General features: G+C 35.6%; 1 protein-coding gene across 1 annotated transcript in view; it reads right to left on the reverse strand.

The window, feature by feature from the left end:
* The window catches only part of CSMD3 (CUB and Sushi multiple domains 3), a 406730-nt gene that overhangs the window by 49049 nt on the left and 336235 nt on the right, over positions 1-21446 (reverse strand). The window contains exons 42-53 of the mRNA XM_068167989.1: positions 20819-21028; positions 18756-18944; positions 14508-14685; positions 13262-13407; positions 11732-11812; positions 10528-10641; positions 7015-7203; positions 6416-6562; positions 5431-5619; positions 3466-3651; positions 1914-2108; positions 1281-1454 (exon numbers count right to left, since the gene is read on the reverse strand). Of these exons, the coding sequence (XP_068024090.1) occupies positions 1281-1454; positions 1914-2108; positions 3466-3651; positions 5431-5619; positions 6416-6562; positions 7015-7203; positions 10528-10641; positions 11732-11812; positions 13262-13407; positions 14508-14685; positions 18756-18944; positions 20819-21028 (1998 nt within the window). The remainder of the gene's footprint in view (positions 1-1280; positions 1455-1913; positions 2109-3465; positions 3652-5430; positions 5620-6415; positions 6563-7014; positions 7204-10527; positions 10642-11731; positions 11813-13261; positions 13408-14507; positions 14686-18755; positions 18945-20818; positions 21029-21446) is intronic.

Raw genomic sequence — 21446 nt, forward strand, 5'->3', positions numbered from 1 at the left:
GTATGGATTGATAAACCAAGGCAAATTGTATAAAATACAACAAATCCAAGTGCCAGGTCCTGCATTTGAGTCACAACAGACCCATACAATGCTACAGGCTTTGGCAAGAGAGGCTGGACGGCTGCCTGGCAGAAAAGGACCCAGAGGTGTTAGCTGATGGCCATCTGAATACAAGCCAGCAGTGTGACCAGGTGGCCTGTATCAGAAATAGTGTGGCCAGCAGGACCAGGGAAGGTTTGGGTCAGAGATTAGGAAAAATTTCAGCGTTGAAAGGGCTGTCAAGCATTAGAACAGGCTGCCCAAGAAAGCGGTTTAATCATCATCCCTGGTGGTATTTAGAAGATGTGCAGACGTGGTGCTTAGAGACATCTTTTATCAGCAGACTTGCTAATGTTAGTCTAAGAGATTCAATATCTTACTCTTTTCCAACCTAATTGGTTCCATGTTTGGGTTAAAGGTAGTCAGTACAAACACATCCAAATGTCCTGCAGCCAAAAACCTTTCCTTATCTTGGTCTAATCTTCTACTCTGTATTCTCAAAATGCAACAAATATTTTATTTACACTATGAAAGTCACAAACAGACATTTAATCTAGAGAGAGGCTGGGAAAAAGAATGAATCAGTAAATAATATGGCAATGGAAAATTCTCTGAGAGTTGTTGACCTCATGGAAACTGTGACATATAGCAGGGAACTCACTGCAGAAGCAAGTAAGGCAAGCAAGAAAAATGGACAGTGATTCTGCTAGTACCTTAGTGACAAAAAAACCCCAACAAACAAACAACTCAGCCACCCAAGCCATTCTGCTCTCCTTTTATAATCTATTTTTGTTCAAAAAAAACTGCAAAACCAAAACCAAAAAACCAACCCCACAAACCCCCAAAATATGAGGCTCCTAATAAGCACCGATATTTAGAAGCAACATACTTTGCTTTGTTTTTCTTTTTTCTTAGAACTATCAAGTTTTCATAATATAGATGATAACAATGAATTAAAAAGAAACCCTGAAATTGTGTCACTGAAATCACATGTTCATTGTAATCATAAAAGATTCAGGGACTGGTGTCTGAATATTTTAAATAAGTGAAGATGCCTAAACATGCACAACCAAAGGGTATCAAATTCTAGAAATTGTGTGAGGATAGTGATTTTCTGTCAGAAATAGGGGTGCAGTGCTCCTTTCAAAGTTTCCACAATCAGTGATTATTATTTTCTTTGTATGTTTACTTTTGTCTGCTAAGGAGAGAGAATAAGCAAGCTATGTCAGTAGTATTCCTACCTAAACATCTGGTCTCAATTCCACTCCAGAGTCCAGAAGACAGACATTCCCTCACTGCCGACCCAACTAGCATGTATCCTGAATCACAAGTAAATATAGCTGTAGATCCATAAGTAATTTGAGTTCCAATCTTATTCCCATTTGGAGGTGTAGGAAGCTCTCCACAAGAAATAACTTAAGGCAAAAACAAAACAGAATAGAAAGGTACAGCTGATTATCACTGACACACAATAACATAAATACTTATCAACTAGTGATAATTGTCAACCAGAAATTTCATAGCTAGAAGTATTTTACTCCTTAAAAAAATTAAATCAATACTGCTGCATATGAAGACTATTCCTTCCCCAGAAATAACACTTTAAGAAAGAGGTAGCAAAAAATAACCTTTATATATTTTTTTAGGAAGATACAATTTTTTGTTTCCTAGTTCATAATTAAATGGTTGCCCTAGCATTCACGCAACATATTCTCATAATGAGTGAACAATGTACTTGGAACCTCAATATATTTTTACAAATGAAAACATCTTTTGGCTAACACCAATATTTAATTAGTTAATTTCTGATTCAGCCAAGTAAAATATTTTTATCTGAAGTTTGTACAGCAGATGCAGAGGCAACATATACTCACTTTGACAGTAGGGTCGCTCATTTCTCCAACTCCAGGTGCCATTAGCAAGGCACTCAATTGATGCTGGTCCCAAACCATAATACCCTGGATCACAGTTGAAAACTACTTTTGTTTTATACTCATAATGTGAACCATTCACTATTCTCCATCTTCCATGCTCCAGTGTAAAAGAATTGATGCTTGGACATGTAACAACTTCCAAAATAACAAAAGCAAATAGTTATTTATGGCTTAGTACAGGCAAATTAGGAAAGTCCATACCATTATTAATTCAGAGATGTATTTTAAACATAGTGACATAATATTTGAAGAGCAAGCCTGTACTTGAAATTGCCTATGGCTAGCAGGTACAGGTTCTCTCATTTAATTAAGAACAATCAATGGTCCAGTGAGAAAAGTGACTGCATGCAGAGCTACGCACTTGACGTAGACAGAATCAATGTACCACAGATGAATTCACTGTAGATTCGTTATCCTAGAACTCTTGTGACACTTTAGCTCAGACACCAGAATCCTTACTGAAATGTTACCTACATTTCACTATAGGAATTATTTTTTTCTACATGTGTTAATTCTATGAGTTATTAAAGACTCATAGACTTTGGAGAAGCTGCACACTGGCAACAGGTAACATAATATCCATAACCAAGATGGTTTTTCAGCAGCTATGCATTTCTAGCTAATGTCTTAATTTTACATGTTCTTCCTACAAATACCTTCTAGAAACATCATGTAATAGAAAAAGATTAATAAACATAACTTTTTTTTTTTTCCATATTTAAAAAGCAGAGAGGAAAATCTTTGCTGGATACTACATTCCTTCCATTTATAATTCTTTTGATAGAGCAAAATATGTGAGAGAATGCAGTTCACAAGAAAATGGGGGGGGGGGGGGGAGAAAAAAAAAAGAAAACTCTTGAAAATTATTCTAGGATATGTTTTCTATTCTTTCTAAAATTAATTGATTGGAACAATCCAACTGATATCATGCAAACAACACTGACATTTCTATAACAGTCTTACAATCACCTGGGATTGCATACCCCATTTATACCATCTCTTGAAGACTGAGCATGCATTTTCTCTTCAGTGATGTTCCCCCAAGTTTAGATGGTGTTGGTTTATAACAATAGAATGAATATAAACAATAAGCAGCGGTTATGAATATGTAACCCAGAGCACCAGAGACTTACTGCAAATAGGATTTGTTAACAGTATATGAACTGTGCAACTCTCACTGAAGGATGTCTTTTGCGTAAATCTCTGCAAACATTGACTTTGATTTAGCTGTAAATTAATTATTAGTTCAAATGTATTCTATCATGAATTCTCTAGTGTTATTTCTTCTGCTGTCAAAGAATGTTTCAATATATATCTCACCTACATACATCTCAAATACTTATTTCACAATAATGTAATGCCAGCAATAAATCACAAAATAAAATAATCTGAAGATGAAAGTTTAAGTAATGTGACAATTTGTGTCCTGGAGAAATAAATAAAATGTACAGCCTGGTTCTTACTCACTGGAGAGGTTTCTCGGGTTACTTACCTACACAGCGAGGTGTTTTATTGTGATTGCTCCAGGTACCATCTGGCTGGCAGACTGCAGTAGTAAGTTCCTTGGCTGATAGTCTATATCCATCATTGCAAAAATATGTAACTCGGGTGCCAACTAAGTAATCTGTAGTTAATATCCCACCATTTAATGGAGCTTTAGGAATTCCACAAGATATTGCTGAGTAAAGTGAAAAACAGAGTTGTTTTGTATTTTCTTCATTATAAGATCCCACTCATCCACTCATATATGCATTGTAATATTAAGAGTTTTTAATTCAGAAAAATAAACTTTTAACATATTAATGCACATTTTAAGCTTACAAATAAATTCCCTTCCCTTAAAATTTTAGGGAAACAAGTCTCAGGATTTTTATTATCTTTTTAATGGAGAAGGTTAAAAATAAGAACAACGGTTTATAACTCTGGAGATATCCAATCAAAACACAGAAGATAATTGAAGAAGAAAGAATGGAGAATATCTGAGGGGAAAAAAATATGACCAATAGGAATAAAGTATTAAGACAAGATCTGGCTCTAAATAATGCTCTCTAGGGGATAAAATCAAAAAGGCTTAGCACTTAACTCTTAAGTATCTGACTTTGAAGTGGAATCTCAAACCCTAAGAAATCACCTCTCCTGCCTACACAGAGATACGATAAGTTAAGCCTCTCAAACTATGCATAAACAGTTGATACAAAAAAAAAAAACAAAAGTAGTAATTTATTTTTGTTCCTATTGTGAGCTGATCTAACAAAAGACAGATAAGGTTCATGAGCAATATAACAACAATGTGGCACAGTACCAAAGCTAATAATCACAGCAGAGACACAGGTAATGCACTAATGCTGTCACGACTTGCAGAGAAGAGGCAGTAGGATCAATGTTAAAATATACATCCATCACCATAAAAAGAAAGTGAACATGACATGTAATTTTTCAAATTTTGTTTTTTAGAGGAGAAGATCACAGAAAATGATTAATATGATCACCTCATCTGGATAACCATAAAAAAAGCATGTATGTTAGGGCTATCATAATATCTGCTGGCAACTAGAGACAAACACACACTTTGAAGAAAATAAGAAAACAGTGATTAGGAGACAGTGAAGACCTCAAAAGAGTTATTGAATTCTGTCTTCCAGAGGTATGATCCTAGAGGGATAAAAAGTGACAGGTTAACTGAACCAGAATGTCCATCTTCCACTTCTTACTAAATCTTGGACAAAGGTGTACTGTCACCTCATACGACCAAAGAAAGAAGCAGAGCCTTCATGACACTAAAATGAAAACATGTGACCAAACCGGTGTTTAGTATCACAGTATCATAGTATCATTCAAGGTTGGAAGGGACCACAAGGATCATCTAGTTCCAACCCCCCTGCCATGGGCAGGGACACCCCACACTAGATCAGGCTGGCCAGAGCCTCATCCAGCCTGGCCTTAAACACCTCCAGGGACGGGGCCTCGACCACCTCCTTGGACAACCCATTCCAGGGTTTCACCACTCTCATGGTGAAGAACCTCCACCTCACATCTAGCCTGAATCTCCCCACCTCCAGCTTCATTCCATTCCCCCTAGTCCTATCACTACCTGAGATCCTGAGAAGTCCTTCCCCAGCCTTCCTGTAGGCCCCCTTCAGATACTGGAAGACCACAATTAGGTCACCTCGGAGCCTTCTCTTCTGCAGACTGAACAGCCCCAACTCCTTCCACAGCCCCAACTCCTTCCTTACTACACCTGAAACAACCAAGGTATTTATTTCCCATCCCATTTAATTTTTATTATTTTTTTTTTAACTGTCAGTGGATTCTGTTGAAATACTCTTTTTAAATAATGCATTAGCTTCTGTAAGTTTTACCAGGCAGAAAAAAAATACCTGCTGTTCAGACAAATGGTAGCTTACATTGGAAAAAGAAAGTTTTTTATGGTGCATTATTTTATAGTGAAAGAATTTACCTTGACAAGCTGGTACTGGAACATCCCATGAGTAATAACCATGTGGAGACTTTCTGCATACAGCAGTACTTTTCCCAACAAGCCGAAAACCTCGATCGCAAGCCCAGCGAACCATACTGTTGAGCTGTCCGCCTGTCTGACTGACAATGAAACCATGTGGAGGGGACTCTGGAGTACTACAGTAGAGAGCTTTAAACATGAATATTGAATAAACAAAAGATGTATTTAGAATCCAGATGACAACTCTTGACAAATTCTTGTTGATTTCAGTGGAAAGTTAACCGATAACAAGCTGAGAAAATATCACTAAATGTTGCTTTATTTTTGTGCATGCATCAAGCAATTTAGCTAAGTATAAATGTGAAAGAATAGGGATTTATAGATGCTTCAGATTTTAGTAGTCTCAAAGGAAATGCAGTGATAGATCACTTGTGTAACAGATTTTCTTAATAATTTTCTTTTTCTTTTTTTTTCCCACCAAGTAAGCTAGAGAATTTTAGTTCATGGTGAAATGTATTGCAATCTTATACATTTCAGCAGTATACACTCAAAAAAATCCCCAAAACACAACAAAATAACCCAAACAAAAAACAAAATAACCCTACTACAGTTCAGAAATCTTTGAGAGCAAAATGATCTTCAATAGCTGTAGCTGTTACAGTCTAAAGGATTCAGACATATTAAGTGTCTCTGACACTAAATATTGCTTACCTGTTATACTGTCATTACACTTGCTTTTCTTTTAACTTACCTGTTCAATGTGTCTATGAGAACAGAGTCACTTGATTTTATCTACCTTACCAGAGGATTGATGCAAAAGTGACTTACAACCTGGCAGCCAGGTTAAGATACATATTGTTTGTTTATGAATTTCCTTTGAATTGGCCATTAATGTCAGTAATTATAGGTTATATTGCCCTTTTCACATAAATACATGTTTCATATTGAAATTGTATACACATTAAAGAAAGTTAGATTTACATACCTATATATCTTATCCTGAAACCTTTTTTATTGGTGCCATGGTCTGCTGACCAGCGAAGAAATACTTCATGGCCATTGCTGGTTATATTTAGAGAAGACGAATAGTCCCCACTGAGAGAAATGAGCAATGGGCTGTGACTATTTGGTCCTTGATGTAAGAAAGAAGAAAACCAAACCAAACCAAACCAAAACAAAAATAACCAAACAAACAAAAAAACAAAGGGAGTTACAAAGTTTAAAAAAAGTATACCATAAATTTTACAAATATAATCAATATTAATAAAAAATATCATACAAGCAAATGGTAAATTATTCTGAATTAAAGAAAGAAGTGGATACTGCATGGTGAACACTAGAGTACATATTTTTTTCAGACAAAAATTATTTCTAACCATAATTATTGCAATGCAATCTTGGAACACAGTAACACAACAGTTCTTTTTAACTCAAAAAAATGCAAAGACTTTCTTATTTAATGCTTGTTGTTTTTATGCTGACAAATTACTGTTTAGATGAACAGTATTGATTACACAGATGCGCTATAAAAAAGCACACAAAGAGAGAAAATGCATAATCCAAATTTGTGCATCCTATAGTTACCATCAAACACCTCAAGTATATCAAATTCCTTTTCTGTCTGGAAGAATTCGAAGAACATGCTGATATTATAACCCTTTTCCACAGTAATGGTCCATGCACACATCTGGAGATTTGGGTAGCTGTCAGGATATCCAGGACTAAGTATTACTCCTGTTGAATCCAGACGCATTTCATTGGCTGGACAGAGCACTGGGAAACAGAAAGATTGGTAAAAGAAAAAATAAATCTAAAGCTCACTATTTCTCTTTGATGTGATTGCAAGATTTTCCTGAGTTGCAAAGAAAAACAAACAAACAAAAATCCTAAAGTAATCTTTATCTTGCAAATAAACCCTGTAACTTTCAGAACTTATCCCTTCATGACACTTTTTCAATATTCTTGTGGGCTGTGCACTAAATTGCTGCATTGTTTAAAAAGTGAACCACAGAATTTTTATTTTTCCTCAGATTACTATTACTGTTAGCAGTCATCCCAGGTGATTTTTTACACTAAAAGCAGAACTTGAAGACACTATTGGTTTTTTTGCCTGTCAGATTCTAACTAATGAATAATGTACCCCTGCCACGATCGGTGTAAGTTTTGAGATCCTCAGTCAACTTCCAAGAGTATTGATGTGCCTACACACAATGTAAGCACTTTTCAGACATGATGCTTTGGTATAAGAAAATAAAAGACATGCTTCAGGCCAATATATTTTTGTTTGGTAGGACTAATTAGATATGATGTCATTTGTTGTTTAGATTCATAGAAACATAAGAAAATGATAGCTTATTACCTTCACATGGAAACAAATCCACCTGAAATCCTACTTTTCCTTCAGCACATGTAAATATAGTCCTATTTCTTTTCTCTCCCTTACCAAAAGTAACAGCAAAGAGTTCTTAAAATGAAAGCCTATGACTAGCAGTCAAGATGCTAATGTAACAATCCTAAATGAGCCAAAGAATCTCAGGCTGACTTTTGGCAATTCATGTAACAGCTCCTCCTTTTAAAAGACACAACAGTTCACCATAATACAAGCATTTTCTCAGGAAACAAAGATCGAATGAGGAAAAAGAAAAAATAAAGGTGATGCTGCCCCACATAAAAGGAAAGATCCAAATATCACACTGGTATATCTGCATATTTTACATTCATATTGGACCTGTATCTACACAGAACTTTATTTTAATTAAATCTGCATATGAGAAGTTTATGGTGAGACATTCACATTTGTAGTGAACTCTCAAGTTCAGACAATTGGATCATTTCTTCTTTCTAACACACAGACATATTAGTATTCTGATGAGTAGATGTAAGTTAGCTGAAGGAGAAATTATAAAAATCTGAAGTTCTTAATTGCTGACAGTTTTTTCCCTAGATTTAACTCTGGGAAATAAGAAAAGGAATGTGCTTTTACCCTCTCTCAAAAATATAGCTGGGAGAGGCTAGACCACACAACATGAAAGTGTTTCCTGCAGGGATAAAAGAAGACACCTGCTGCATCCCTGATGACTTATTCATCAGGTATTACTTACCACATCTTCACCCCACTGTAAAGAATTTTTTATATATATATCCCACATCATATTCTGAAGTTAGTAATTTTGCCTTTACAGTTGTACTGGGAAAAACCAACAGCTCTAGTTATTCCTAATTGTCGTCGTTTCAGGAGAGGGAGTGAATGCTAGCAGTGCAGCCTGCACAATTAAAGTATGGGAGTTTATACATGAACTAGTATAGTACAGTAAGATCATGAAAGACATGCCTTTTAGCAATGTAATTTTGCTGCCTCTAGATTTCACAAATCTCTACTAATCTGGGTTTCAATACATATTGCTGTTTCCAAATATACAGATTATATGAATAAATACAAAAGAAAATTCTACAGATGCTTACTCTAGTGGTCAGTTTGAAAGGTCATTTTAAACATGTTTAAACTAAGTGCTTCGATTTTTTTATTCTACTTTTATTTTATTTCCCAAATCTGCTAACTAAAGATTTTGTTAATATCATTCAGCTTTAGACTGTAACAATGAGAGCACTGCTTTGATATTTAGCATTTCTATGTGACAAAGGAAAGATTATCTATGCTAACCGAAATTGTATTTCCTGAGGTTTTGTCTTGTGTCTTGAAATTAATATAAATATGCCTTCAGCAACACATCCACAGAGGGAATGCCTCAGGATCAACACATATGTCTGTGTTTGCCCTGTCCATTACTAAATCATTTTGATATTTAAACAAGTGGCCGGAAGTTACTATGGTTTCCCAGCCATTCAATGCAGCAAGTCTGCTAAATCAGGATTTTAATTTAAACTGGAGTATTGGTAGCTATTCCTAGACACATTCATACCTAAATTAAGGCATGAATTTTCAGAGACTATCAGTGTTAAAGTTCTTTTACAACACAATTCAAGATCACTTTGCATTTTTAACAGCTAGACCGATAGGTATTTTGCATAGTTTTGTACATAAAACCAGGGGAAAACAGGATATTCAGCAGTGGTAGCTGACCCTTCTGGATTTCCAGGAATGCAAGAAAAAGGGTACAAGACAGTAATTTTTCAACTCTCAGCTAAAAACTGGGTTGAACATTATAGTCATAATTAAGTTCTAAGTATTAGTGTTCTGAGGTTTAAATGCATAACAAGCAAACTGTGCACCAGTTTGACTCTTTAGAAAATATGAAGAAATGGTTAAATATTAAAGCTTTACTTGTAAAAGTAGTAGATTTATTCAGAATTAATTTACTATTTGCAAATAAATCTTTCATCATGAGTGTTTTATAGATATGCTAATTAATTAAAATTGCTGGGGAAAAAACAACAACGAACATCTGATTGGTGGAAACCCAGATGGCAGTATTTTTCATTTAATATAAATGTAAATCAGCTGTGTTATTATGACTGATCTGGGAAAGTATTTTAATCTTGCTGTTGATGTTAGAATATTAAGCTCAGGAGTAGATGGATCATGAAGGAGTATCACAACTGTCAGGGTTCAAAGTCGCTTTTGTTTCCAAAAATTATACTTTTATACAGTCATGATTCTTTTGTGTGGGTTTGTTTGTTTGTTTGTTTGATTGATTGTTTTAGGTTTGGGGTTATTTGTTTGGTTGGGTTTTTTTTTCCTTGAAATGTCTTATCATACGTAGTATAGGTAAGAGGTCAGAACTGTATTTTCATATTTATCTTTCTGAAAATGAATGGAAAAATTAGTGAGAAAACATAAACATGTCAGAACTGTATTTTCATATTCATCTTTCTAGAAATAAATGGAAAAACTAGAAGGAAAACATGAACTTGGGCCTTTCCTTTAAATCCATCAAATTAATTAAAACATTGCTAATCATTTTGCATTAATATTTGACACAGAGTCACCATAACAGCATGAAAATATTGGGAATAGCATCAAAAAGACCGAAATATTTTAAATGTGCCATCTTATGTAAAGAAACAGCAGAGGGGATTTAAGGAAACAGAATTCATCTGGTCTGGCAGGAGGAAAAGGAAAAAAATAGAGGAAAAAACCTTGACAGGTAGGTGGTGCTCCATCCATCTGAAGCCTTTCGCCTAGTCGACATGTCAGAATCTCATTACCAACTAATGTAAAGCCTGGTTGACACTGGTATCTTATTATGTCTCCTGTTTGGGAAAAAGAAAGAAGACAAAACACAAATAAACAAAAGAGACATTAAAAAACAATTAACCAGGACTTTTAGCTTTGAAAACATTATTGATTAATGAAGTTTCTTGCAGCCATATATAATGGCTTAAATGACCTCTGGCATCAACAACTTTGATTAGTCTAAGAAATGCAGTAAATGAGCATTGTGTTACACACTATGCTTCATCTATCACTGCTTTGCACCACACTATTAGCTGGAAAGTTCACTAATTTGTCTGAGTTTGACTGATGCTGTATGAACCACATGTCCACAAAGTCTTAAGCAATATAGTTTCATAGTTTCATTCAGGGTTGGAAGGGACCACAAGGATCATCTAGTTCCAACCCCCCTGCCATGGGCAGGGACACCCTACACTAGATCAGGCTGGCCAGAGCCTCATCTAGCCTAGTCTTAAACACCCCCAGGGACAGGACCTCGATCACCTCCCTGGACAACCCATTCCAGGGTCTCACCACTCTCATGGTGAAGAACCTATTTTTGGGGTAATGATTATGAAATTAAATAAAGACATAAGATCAAGGTAGTAACTCACACAATCCTGTGTGGAAAAAAAAAGAAGGAAAAATAACAAACCAAGCAATCAAACAAGGCAAACAAACAAAACAAAACCAAACAGCAGCTGGATTATCTAAATGTGGCATGCTGGGAACAAGAAACAGATATTTTTCAAGTAAGAGATTAAAAATTCATAGGGGTTTATGTGCCAATAAAATTGAAAATTCATGTATCCCATCAGTTCTTCTGTTCTTCTTGGTCCAGGTTTGGGGTGTTTCTTTTGCTAAAATGTGAGGAAAACTAGCTGATCAGATGTCTGACATCTGACTGTTCAGGCCACAGAGTATGCCACTGGCTACGTGGGCAGCTCTGTGGGTTTTGTTTGTCTGTTTCAGTATAAGACAATGTTTTATATCAAATATTATAGAAAAAAATTAAATTGAAGATAGTTAAAAATACTACATGTAGGATTTGCATCCTGGAAAGCACTAAATTTCTATTCAGAGCAGTCATTTTGTTTGAAACCCTGCATTTGTTTTCTGTCATATTACCTATTTCAAATTCGTCATCCTCGGTTAGAATTTCAGCATTCGGTATGTTTGTTGGAGGCTGGCAGACTCGGAGCTGGTAGGCTACAAACAGGGAAAAAACACAGTTGACATTCCCATACTCAGTTAACACAACAGGAAGCATAAGAACATCACAATTCATAAAAAATTGGAAGTTGCATCTGTGTTCTTTATTAGTAATTAGGTTTCAATAAAAAAGCCCTCTTCAAAAATACAATTTTGCTGCTGAACTCTTCCACTTTGAAACTGTAAGGAGTTTCAGAATCCAAAAGATTCTTCCCAGAGGCAGCACAACTGATGGACAGAAACATTTTGAATGTGAAATTTCCCAGTAGATGAATAGTTGGGCAACACCTCTCACCTGCAGAATAATTTTACTTTCAAACTTCATTTAAAGTCTTACATGAAATAACTTTTTGAGTTTTAACACACGTATACAACAGCCAGGCAAAATAGGTGAAAAAAAAGTGATAAAAAAGACAAGTATGCAAAAGCTATACAGCTTTATTATTTTATGGAGATCCAGTGAAGATGGGGTTGTGTTTGGACACAGAAAAAAAAATCCCTTTGGTCTGAACGCAAATAGGACAAGAATCCAGCCAAAGAAATTACGCTGAAGGAATTATATTGGCAGCGTAGTCTTCCACATTTTTCAGGTGTACACTCAGGTTGATCAATGAGTCATGTATGTCTGGTTTTCACTGATAATTACATTTTCATATAGCACTGTTTCATAACATCTCACATTAGCTAGGAAACATGATGTACTTATGGCACTTGATGATTCAGTGTCACTTATACTTCCTCTGCTTGGATGCTTTAGTAATCAAATTAGTCAAAATTCTGTCATTTGCAAAATTTCTATTTTATCCAGGTAAGAATTTTTGTTGCTACTGAGTTACCTATATTTGACATCTTCCTGCTCCACTACTTTTCTGTTGATCACATAATGAAGAGCCAATTAAACCAGTGAGTCAGCAAGCTAACATCTTTCCTTAGGATAAAGTAATTTAAAAGAAACCATACCAATTAAACAAAGAATAGTTGTACTATTTGCATTTTTTTTTTTCAGATCACCAAGGTAATTTAAAAATGGATTCAATAAATTAACCTCAAATGTTTCACTGCCTTGCCTTTATTGCTATGAATTATATGTAGCTGATAGGAGGGGCCACAGACATAAGGATACTGTGAGATTTATCTTGCAACATCAAACAAAAAAGTGATTTAAGTTCCTTCATGAATAATCATTTGTGCTGCTCAGTTTCCAGCCTTGTTGCACATTGGACCCCACACTTCAGGAATGACAATTTCCATAATAACAAAAGAAACAAATGCAAGGGCATCAAGTTATTTAGAGACACTCTATTACTAGATATGACCATTTTGCATGACCCTAGTGGTGGTCAGTCAGTAATAGCAACTCTTCTTATGAAAGGTAATTTATTTCATGAGTTTTCTTCCCTCAATAATCAGTACAGACAGTGAAATAGTGTAATTTGCCACACTTACCATGGTAACTAAGTACAAAGAAGCCACTGGTGGTAAAGTCACTGTGGAACTTGATCAGAACCTGATTGGAAGTGCTGTAGACTGATTCTAGTGCAGTGTTGCCACTAAATTGACCAATTTGAGGAGAAGTTTGGTCTGGTCCGTCCCTAAGAAGAAACATATCAAAATATTTTTTTATCCCAAATAAATAATTCATTTCCTCCCAGTTAAAATACATTGTAGTAAATTGTATCTAGATTTGTCTAAAGTAATGAATTATCTAAAATCAGATAAAGTAGACATTAAGGGCTGAAAGTCTTTTGAAATTCTCTATGTGGATCAAAGAATAATAAGTAGTAGCCTAGAGGTTCATCAAAATTTACTTTTCAAAGCAATATTCTTATTTTTAAATAAGAATAGCCACAAGCTCTAAATGATTGAATTTGTAATAGTGCTTCATCTTCCTGACACAAATTGTTTACTTTTTATAATCTATGCTTTCAAGTGTGGCTATTGGAAAATTGATGAATCTAATACTGATCATCTCCCACATTTGCTGGAATTTGGTCATTTCTAGGAAAAAAAATAAAAAGAGAGGAATAGTATTTTTTAAAGAGTGAGTATTGTCTCCAATAAAACCAAAATGCTTATACTCTACTGAATACACTGTTGAAATGTCAGAAGACTGCTAACAGTTTCAAGACTACAGTTGGTTGCAGCCTCCTGCCTTTATCAACTTTGCCTCAGGTATGTAGAGGATGGAATTTATTTCCAGCTATGATTAGCTCTATTTTTTGTTGCTGTTCTTCTTCTTCATAGTCAAACACACATATAGTCTCTCCTTTTATATACCTTTAACAGTTCAAAAGAAGCCAGCTTGGAAGAAATAAAGCATTGCTGTAGTGTCTTGTATTAACACTGTAAAACATGATAACACAAATAAACTTCTTATCATTACTTCTTTGTAAGTACTGGTTCTCCTAGTTGCTGTTAAGCTGTCATACTATAATTTCAAATTTTCTTCATTGAGAAATGAAACCACACTACTATTGCGTTTGAATTCTTAAGACAAAGACTATGAAACTTCATGTCCAGTGTTACCCAGAGAGAAAGGTGCGTTGGAAAACATGGGTTACTGCAAATCACTCATTTTCCCTGAGGAGAATATCAGCGTCAAGGGAGAAAATCACAAATACACACTTTAATATATGCTTTGTTGGACTGTTTCACATGAAGGTTACAAAAAATGTTGAAAGTGTCTCCTTACCAGACAGTAATGAAATCATATATTGGCTCTGTTTGGAGAACTGTGAAATTGATATAGATTCCATTACCAGGTGGCACTCTTACAAGCCAGAAGCAGTCTTGGAAGTTTGGATATTCATCAGGGTATCCCGGAGAGTATATGGTGCCATTCATTGCAGTTATATTTCCTCCACATAGGGCTATAAGAAGAGATTTGATTTTAAAAGATTTTACACGTTTCTGGCACATTTAAACATGTTTGGTACACTATAACTAGATAATGTAAAACCATTGCTGAGTATAGAAAACAGATTTTACTGATGTTTTTGTGGACTCAGAAATCTGTTTGGTATTATTGGTCAAATAAGAAAACAGGGGGGAAAAAAAGTATTTTTGATGTCATAAATACTAACAGAATTAGAATTAGAGAAATACTTAGACCTTAGGTTAAATTATTCCCAGCACAACTGAAACCCAATTACTACAGCTTTGTGTAAACACCAGCCACAAATTTGCAGCAAAATACTTTAATCACTTCAATTCATTGTCTCAAGAAAGTAGAAAAACAAAATTATCAGGTTAGAGAAGAGATAGGTTAAGTTGATGGAGGATGGATGGGGGTGGAAATTAGAGGGGAGTTTTAAAAAGTTAAATATTCTATGCATGAACTGCAACTTTGAATTTCCTGAGGTAACCTCTCCTAGACAAAGTAAGTTCTGCCTGTAATTCTTGTTAAAGTGCACAAATTTTAGACATCAATACAATGCAAGACTGACCACACAGCTTTCTAACTATGCATTTTAGACCAAAATATATGCTTTTCTCCACAGACATTCAGATGCATGTTGAATATTACACCACTTTGTTATCACAGAAAAGAATTTATGCTACAGAACACTAGTTCTGAAAAACTGAGCAAAAGCTAAAATGCTTTCATTTGGTTTATTTTTATTGCATTCCTCCCCACTCCACCCAAAATGGGCAACCCATGGTCCCCAAAATAGACTTCAGAACCTCTAACCAGAAAACATTTTACTGGAAATACAAGTTTGGCATACAGGGATTGTGTATTGCTTGTATTTAGGTAAGGCACATGTTATGGTTTATATATAGATATACTTTGGTGCTGAACTGTAGGGTAAGGAGACTTTCAGAGTCACACCTCACCCATTCTGGCTCAACAGCAGCTATATTGTTTTTCTTCAGCTTTTAGCTTCATAGTCTCAAGGGGTTTTGAGCAGTGCAGACAGAATTGATTTTGCAGCAGGGTCTTAGGGGAGTGAGGACGTGGTCTGATAACTGTCAGGTAATGAGATTTCCTTGAAAAGGATAGGGAATAGATTCCAAAAGGATGAAGCTGAGGGAGATGAGTAAAGAAGGGTCAGAGAGGTTAGATGGTGCTGAGCACAGGTTAAAGGAATTTTAGGTGCATAAGGATTCAGGGATAAGAAATTAAAACTGTTCAAAGAGCAACCACATTTAAGTGATATTTAATTCAGACTGTCTGCTTCAAGAAGTCCGCAGCATTAAACAAGCCTTTAGTCTGTGCTGCCTTACAATAAAGGTATTTAAATGACTATAGATGTGAGCATATCTATTTCAGGCGCTAGCCATATACAAAGAAAACCCAATTCCTTTCAGTGCTTTTGAACACAAGGTCTTTATCTCAAATCAAGCACAACCAGAAGATACCTAATTAGCTGTTTTACTTCAACAGTAAGGAAAACCAACCAAACAAAACAAACTAAAAAAATATCAGTAACACATAAAAAAGTCAAAATCTCTTTACTGAAAATACTGTGGCAAATATTTTCACCAAATCCCATGTAATATTTTTTTTTTTCCCCTGGGATTTGAGAAATGTTGGCAGTCTGTAATCTTCCAGCACAGTTTACACACTAGATCTCCATTACAAATCAGGTTGAATTTTATCTGCATCTTTACATATCACATGTAGAGATAAAGCTTAAAGAATAACTAAAACATTCATCTTAACCTTACAGTTTATTCAAACCTTTCAGCCTTTCTGCTTCTGCAGAATTGAGTGGGGTAGTTTATGGGAATAAACATCCTCGTGAGGTAAGAATCAAATTCTGGTGCAGCTACTGCAGAAAAATCTTCACATTTTTTAGGAAGGATGTTGACTTGCTGGAATGAGTCCAGAGAAGGGCAACGAAGTTAGTGAGGGGCTTGGAACACAAGCCCTATGAGGAGAGACTGCGGGAGCTGGGGCTGCTTAGCCTGGAGAGGAGGAGACTCAGGGATGACCTTATTGCTCTCTACAACTACCTGAAGGGGGGTTGTAAACAGGCAGAGGTTGGTCTCTTCTCCCAGACAGCCAGCACCAGAACAAGAGGACACAGTCTCAGGCTGCGCCAGGGGAAGTTCAGGCTGGAGGTCAGGAGGAAGTTTTACACAGAGAGAGTGATTGCCCATTGGAATGGACTGCCCGGGGAGGTGGTGGAGTCGCCGTCACTGGAGGTGTTCAGGAGGAGACTTGACAGGGTGCTTGGTTACATGGGTTAGTTAATTAGGTGGTGTTGGGTGATAGGTTGGACGCGATGATCTTGAAGGTCTCTTCCAACCTGGTTTATTCTATTCTATTTAGGAAGGGGGAAACAAAGAACTTCCATTCACTGTTCAGGAACTTCATCAAAAGCAATATTTGGAACAGGAACACACTTTGGATATCTTAGAATTTACTAATTAAATTATTAATTCTAGTAATGTAATTCAATGAAACAGTATCACTCTGTTCAGTAAATCAGCTGTCTTGATTCTGAGGCACAGAAAATACAGCTAGAGGTAAGTAGCAGGGGAAAACTAAGCTGCCTGGCAGTTAAGACACAAACTTTTACTATTCCCTCAGGATTCAGAAAATGCATGATTAATTCAGTTGTGATGAATTAACTTCTTCCACTTTCAAAAGACAGTGTAGCTGTCATCTCTCTTTCACAAGATATGGCTTCTCCTTATGAATTCAGTATCAGATGTGTCTTAATTCAGCTGCCACATCCCGAGGAAATGTCTGTGGTGCGCTGACCCCAGAAGAAATTTTGAGTAAGCATCTTAATTTAGGTAGATAATTCAGAGTATAATGCAAAAATCCAGGTGCTTTGCTTTTTTAATTTTTTTTTTTTCCTCCTCAGCATGTTCAATATTGTGGTTTCCATTCTTTATGCTGAGCTTTTAGCATTCAATATAGAGAAATCAGACTTTTAACTCAGGTCTTGAACGCGCCTCCTGAAACTGTGGAGAGTCTTTATGGTATATGAAGGTGAGCATTCATATCTCATACTTGGGGAAATCTATGCTTAGGTACATAGAGACCTTTGATGTCAGAAACTTAATTGCTAACTGTGTATAGATCTTTTGGTCTCAATAGTATAGGACTCAGAGATGACAGTTCTGAATATGAAGTAGTGTCACTGTATCTGTACTTATCTAGGAACCTACCTTTGCTGCCTCAATGTTGACACAGTTGTGACAAACATAGATGTTCCATAAACAAGCAACTATTTCATATGGAAGAAAATCCAGCCCTCAGTTCCACAAACAGATTTTGCTGTGCACAGATATTCTTCAAAGAGATTTCTGTGTTACCACCATTTTCTGTTTCGTAATCTGATGACAGACCTTTGGCCTGCTGCTTAAGTACAAGCTCATTTCAGCATAGTTAGGGCTAAGACAAATACCTCTGCAGGATCTGAATATACATTCATTCCATCTTGTTAAAATTTCAGCTACGTAGAAGCCACAGTTCCTTGTATCTCCTTGCTTGTTGCAAGTGTAGAAATATGCAAAAGGTTAAAAAATACCTTCTTTTATTTTTTTTAATTCTCATTCAAAATAATATATGTACTAAAAACTGACTGGAAGACAACTGCACTTTATGCCATGTTAGACATTTCTTTTTAACTGGCAAGACAGAACATGAGTGGTTAAATTTGGAAAGTCAGGTTTTGAATACTTTTTTTCTTGATGCAGTGCAAAGCCTTTACTCTGTAGTGCCAGATAGATTAAAAAGCAATACAGATGCCCATACTCCAGACCTTAAGCCTAACCTTCCAAAATTAAACTTATTCATATTCCCATGAAACATTCCAGCTTCTCTGCAAACATTTTCACATGGAAAATTGAAGACTTGATCTGCAAGACCATAATGTAGATAGACAGGTCTCTACAAACTGAAAAGCTCAAATAATGTTAGTTAACAGTCCTTAGGAAAACTCACAAATAATGAAGGGTTCCAATGTCACCAAGAACATACCTTCACATCTGGGGAGAGGATGATTCCAGTTACGGCTGATGCCATGAAGACAAGTGAGAGCTGAATTTCCAATTAATGTGTAGCCAGGAAAACATTCAAAAGAAATTGTTTGTCCTACAGTAAAATCATTCCCAATAACGAAACCATTGCGAAAAGGTCGAGGATCAGGACAGCTTTGTAGCTGATATGCTGGAAAAGAAATGATACAAAACCTAAGTCATGCAGATTGACACTACTTTAAAAGACTAAGTAAAACAACTACTATTCAGAATGAAAAAAAAACACCACAAAATGGGATCAGAAAGTCTGTGTGACTCAGCAGGAAAGTTAAAGCAGCTACTAGAGGAAGGACTGACATTTAAATAATCAAACTGTCTTTCCAAAAATGTCATAAAACACAGCAAGTTACATTTAAATTAAAAACATAATAAAATAGAGCAAAAATAATTTGAAAACAGGAACGCATCGTTTTCACCCAGAAGAGATGCTGAACCAAGATGTGCATCACATAATTTCAAGATCTGATCTAGCGGTAGGGTGTTGTCCCAGTGAAAATCTATCATATTGGTGAATCTGACTTCTATACTTAGTAATATGATACAGCCTGTAACAATGAATAACATTACTGAGCACATGGTTCATTGGGAAAGGGATTGGGAGTGATACAATTGAAGCTCACAAAACCCATGAAGACAGTGGAGAGACTGAGTAAAGACATGACATAAAATCCCACAGTAATTTAATTATGAATTTTCAGGGATAAATCCAAAAGAAACTAGTTAGGTTTCTGTACTGCTAAGTAGCTTCAATTTTCCTACTAGGGAACACCATAGTGGTTTTCCGTTTCTACATTCTTATGCTTAAAGGAGAGAAAAATGTATCCATCTAGAATTTTACTTGGTTTCCTCAGAAGAATTAAAGGACACTATAATGAACTATGAAATATGATTTTATAGTAAACAAATGAGATCTGAAAATAAGCTTCTCTCACATTTTTGTGGCCTTTTCAAAGATTTGAAGCATTGGCTTTTTATTACAGAACTGAGAAAAAATATGCTAAGAGAGAATAGTTCAAAAGAAATTTTTTCTCTCTTATGTGGTTAAAAAATACAGGACCTCTTTAAAAATTCTTGGACATATACATCACCAAAGTGATTGCAATTACTGCTATTAATAGTATACACTCTTCAGTCTTTCACTGCCCTCTTAGCAGCAGATTTTAAAGTTCTGTTACTACTACAAATTGTGACATATACCAAATGAGAAGCAAGTAAAATCTTACTAGGCAATTTAAAGGTCATTAAGTGACTTATCCTTTAAATGCTAGCACTTTTTACAGAGGTTTAATTCCAGAATGTTTCATAGAGTTCAAGTCAATTTGGACTTAATACTATTGAAAGAGTAATAGGAGATTCCTTTGAAGAAGAATTCCTTAAATCATCCTTTGAGGTTATTCATATCAGGAAAATATGTTTAAAATATATATTTGACCTTTTTTTTTCCTTTTATTTTTTTTCTTTTTCTGGTGACCAGAGAGCACCTAATCCCTTTTAAATGAATCTGCAATTATGTAAATAGAACTATGATCTTGCAGTCTTCAACTGCTCAGCATGACCTATTTGGGTACAACAGAACAAGAATATTCCATTGATATAGGCAACTACAAAATGGATTCAGAGATTCCTGAGCTGGCATTAATCTTTACTAGCCTACAAGGACCCAGTACTCTAAAATGATATTTAGATCTTCCCTTTCCAGAACCCAAGACACAAAATCAAGATTCCCATGCTTATACAAGTCAACCAACAGAGATGCTTACTTTCTAAGCCATATAATGTAAAGCAATATTCCAGCCAAATTCAGATACGGGAAATTATCTCTTTGCATACATTTGAACTGCCTTTTAGAGAGAATATACAATTATCTTTCCTTTTTCATTTTAACTTTCTGCATTCTTCTGTTTGAACATGATGCATAACAGTTTGGTTTGGAATAAGCAAAATCTTTTATTTCATGTGTATCTTTTAGGAATGCCAAAAAGGGGAAGAATGTCAAAGTCTCACCTTGGTACACAATATGAAATCCTTGTTTGTTCTGTGAATAATCACTGTGAAAGTATAAACTGGTTTCATGAGTTGTGCTGAACAGCGAGGCTGGTAGTTGAGGGCCACTCAGTCTCCCAATAACACTGCTAGTTTCTGTAGATCCGCTTCTAACTTCTAAATAATCATGTATGGTTTCCGTCGAGAAATTCACAAATTGCAAATGGACACCTGAAAAACATCATCAGTAAATAAAAGCCACCAGCATCAATACCAGGAGGGAAAATCACATATGCACATCTTACACTGATGATATCAGAAAATAACATGACCAATGGAAATGTATGTGTTACTCTCCCAGATGCAATCCATAGAATTCAATTTAAAGCACTCTTTGTCCTCATGCATTACTCATCCTGAATGTCTCTCAAGGTAAGAAATACTGACACTGAAATATCAATACGATCTAAGACACCGATCTGTTGTAGGTTATATACATGCCACTTTTGGCAAAGTTTGTTCTTTGTGCATTTAGGGCAAATTCTGATTCTGAGGATTGAACATGTTTAATATAGTTAAACCTTTCTTGCTTTCAGTTGCAGAAAATAGTCCCCAGTTCTATTACAAAAAATGCTTATTTTTGTGCCAC

Source organism: Melanerpes formicivorus, unplaced genomic scaffold, assembly GCF_026170545.1.
Source record: "Melanerpes formicivorus ecotype bairdi unplaced genomic scaffold, bMelFor1.0.p_v2 SCAF_128, whole genome shotgun sequence".
NCBI classification, from domain to species: Eukaryota; Metazoa; Chordata; class Aves; order Piciformes; family Picidae; genus Melanerpes; species Melanerpes formicivorus.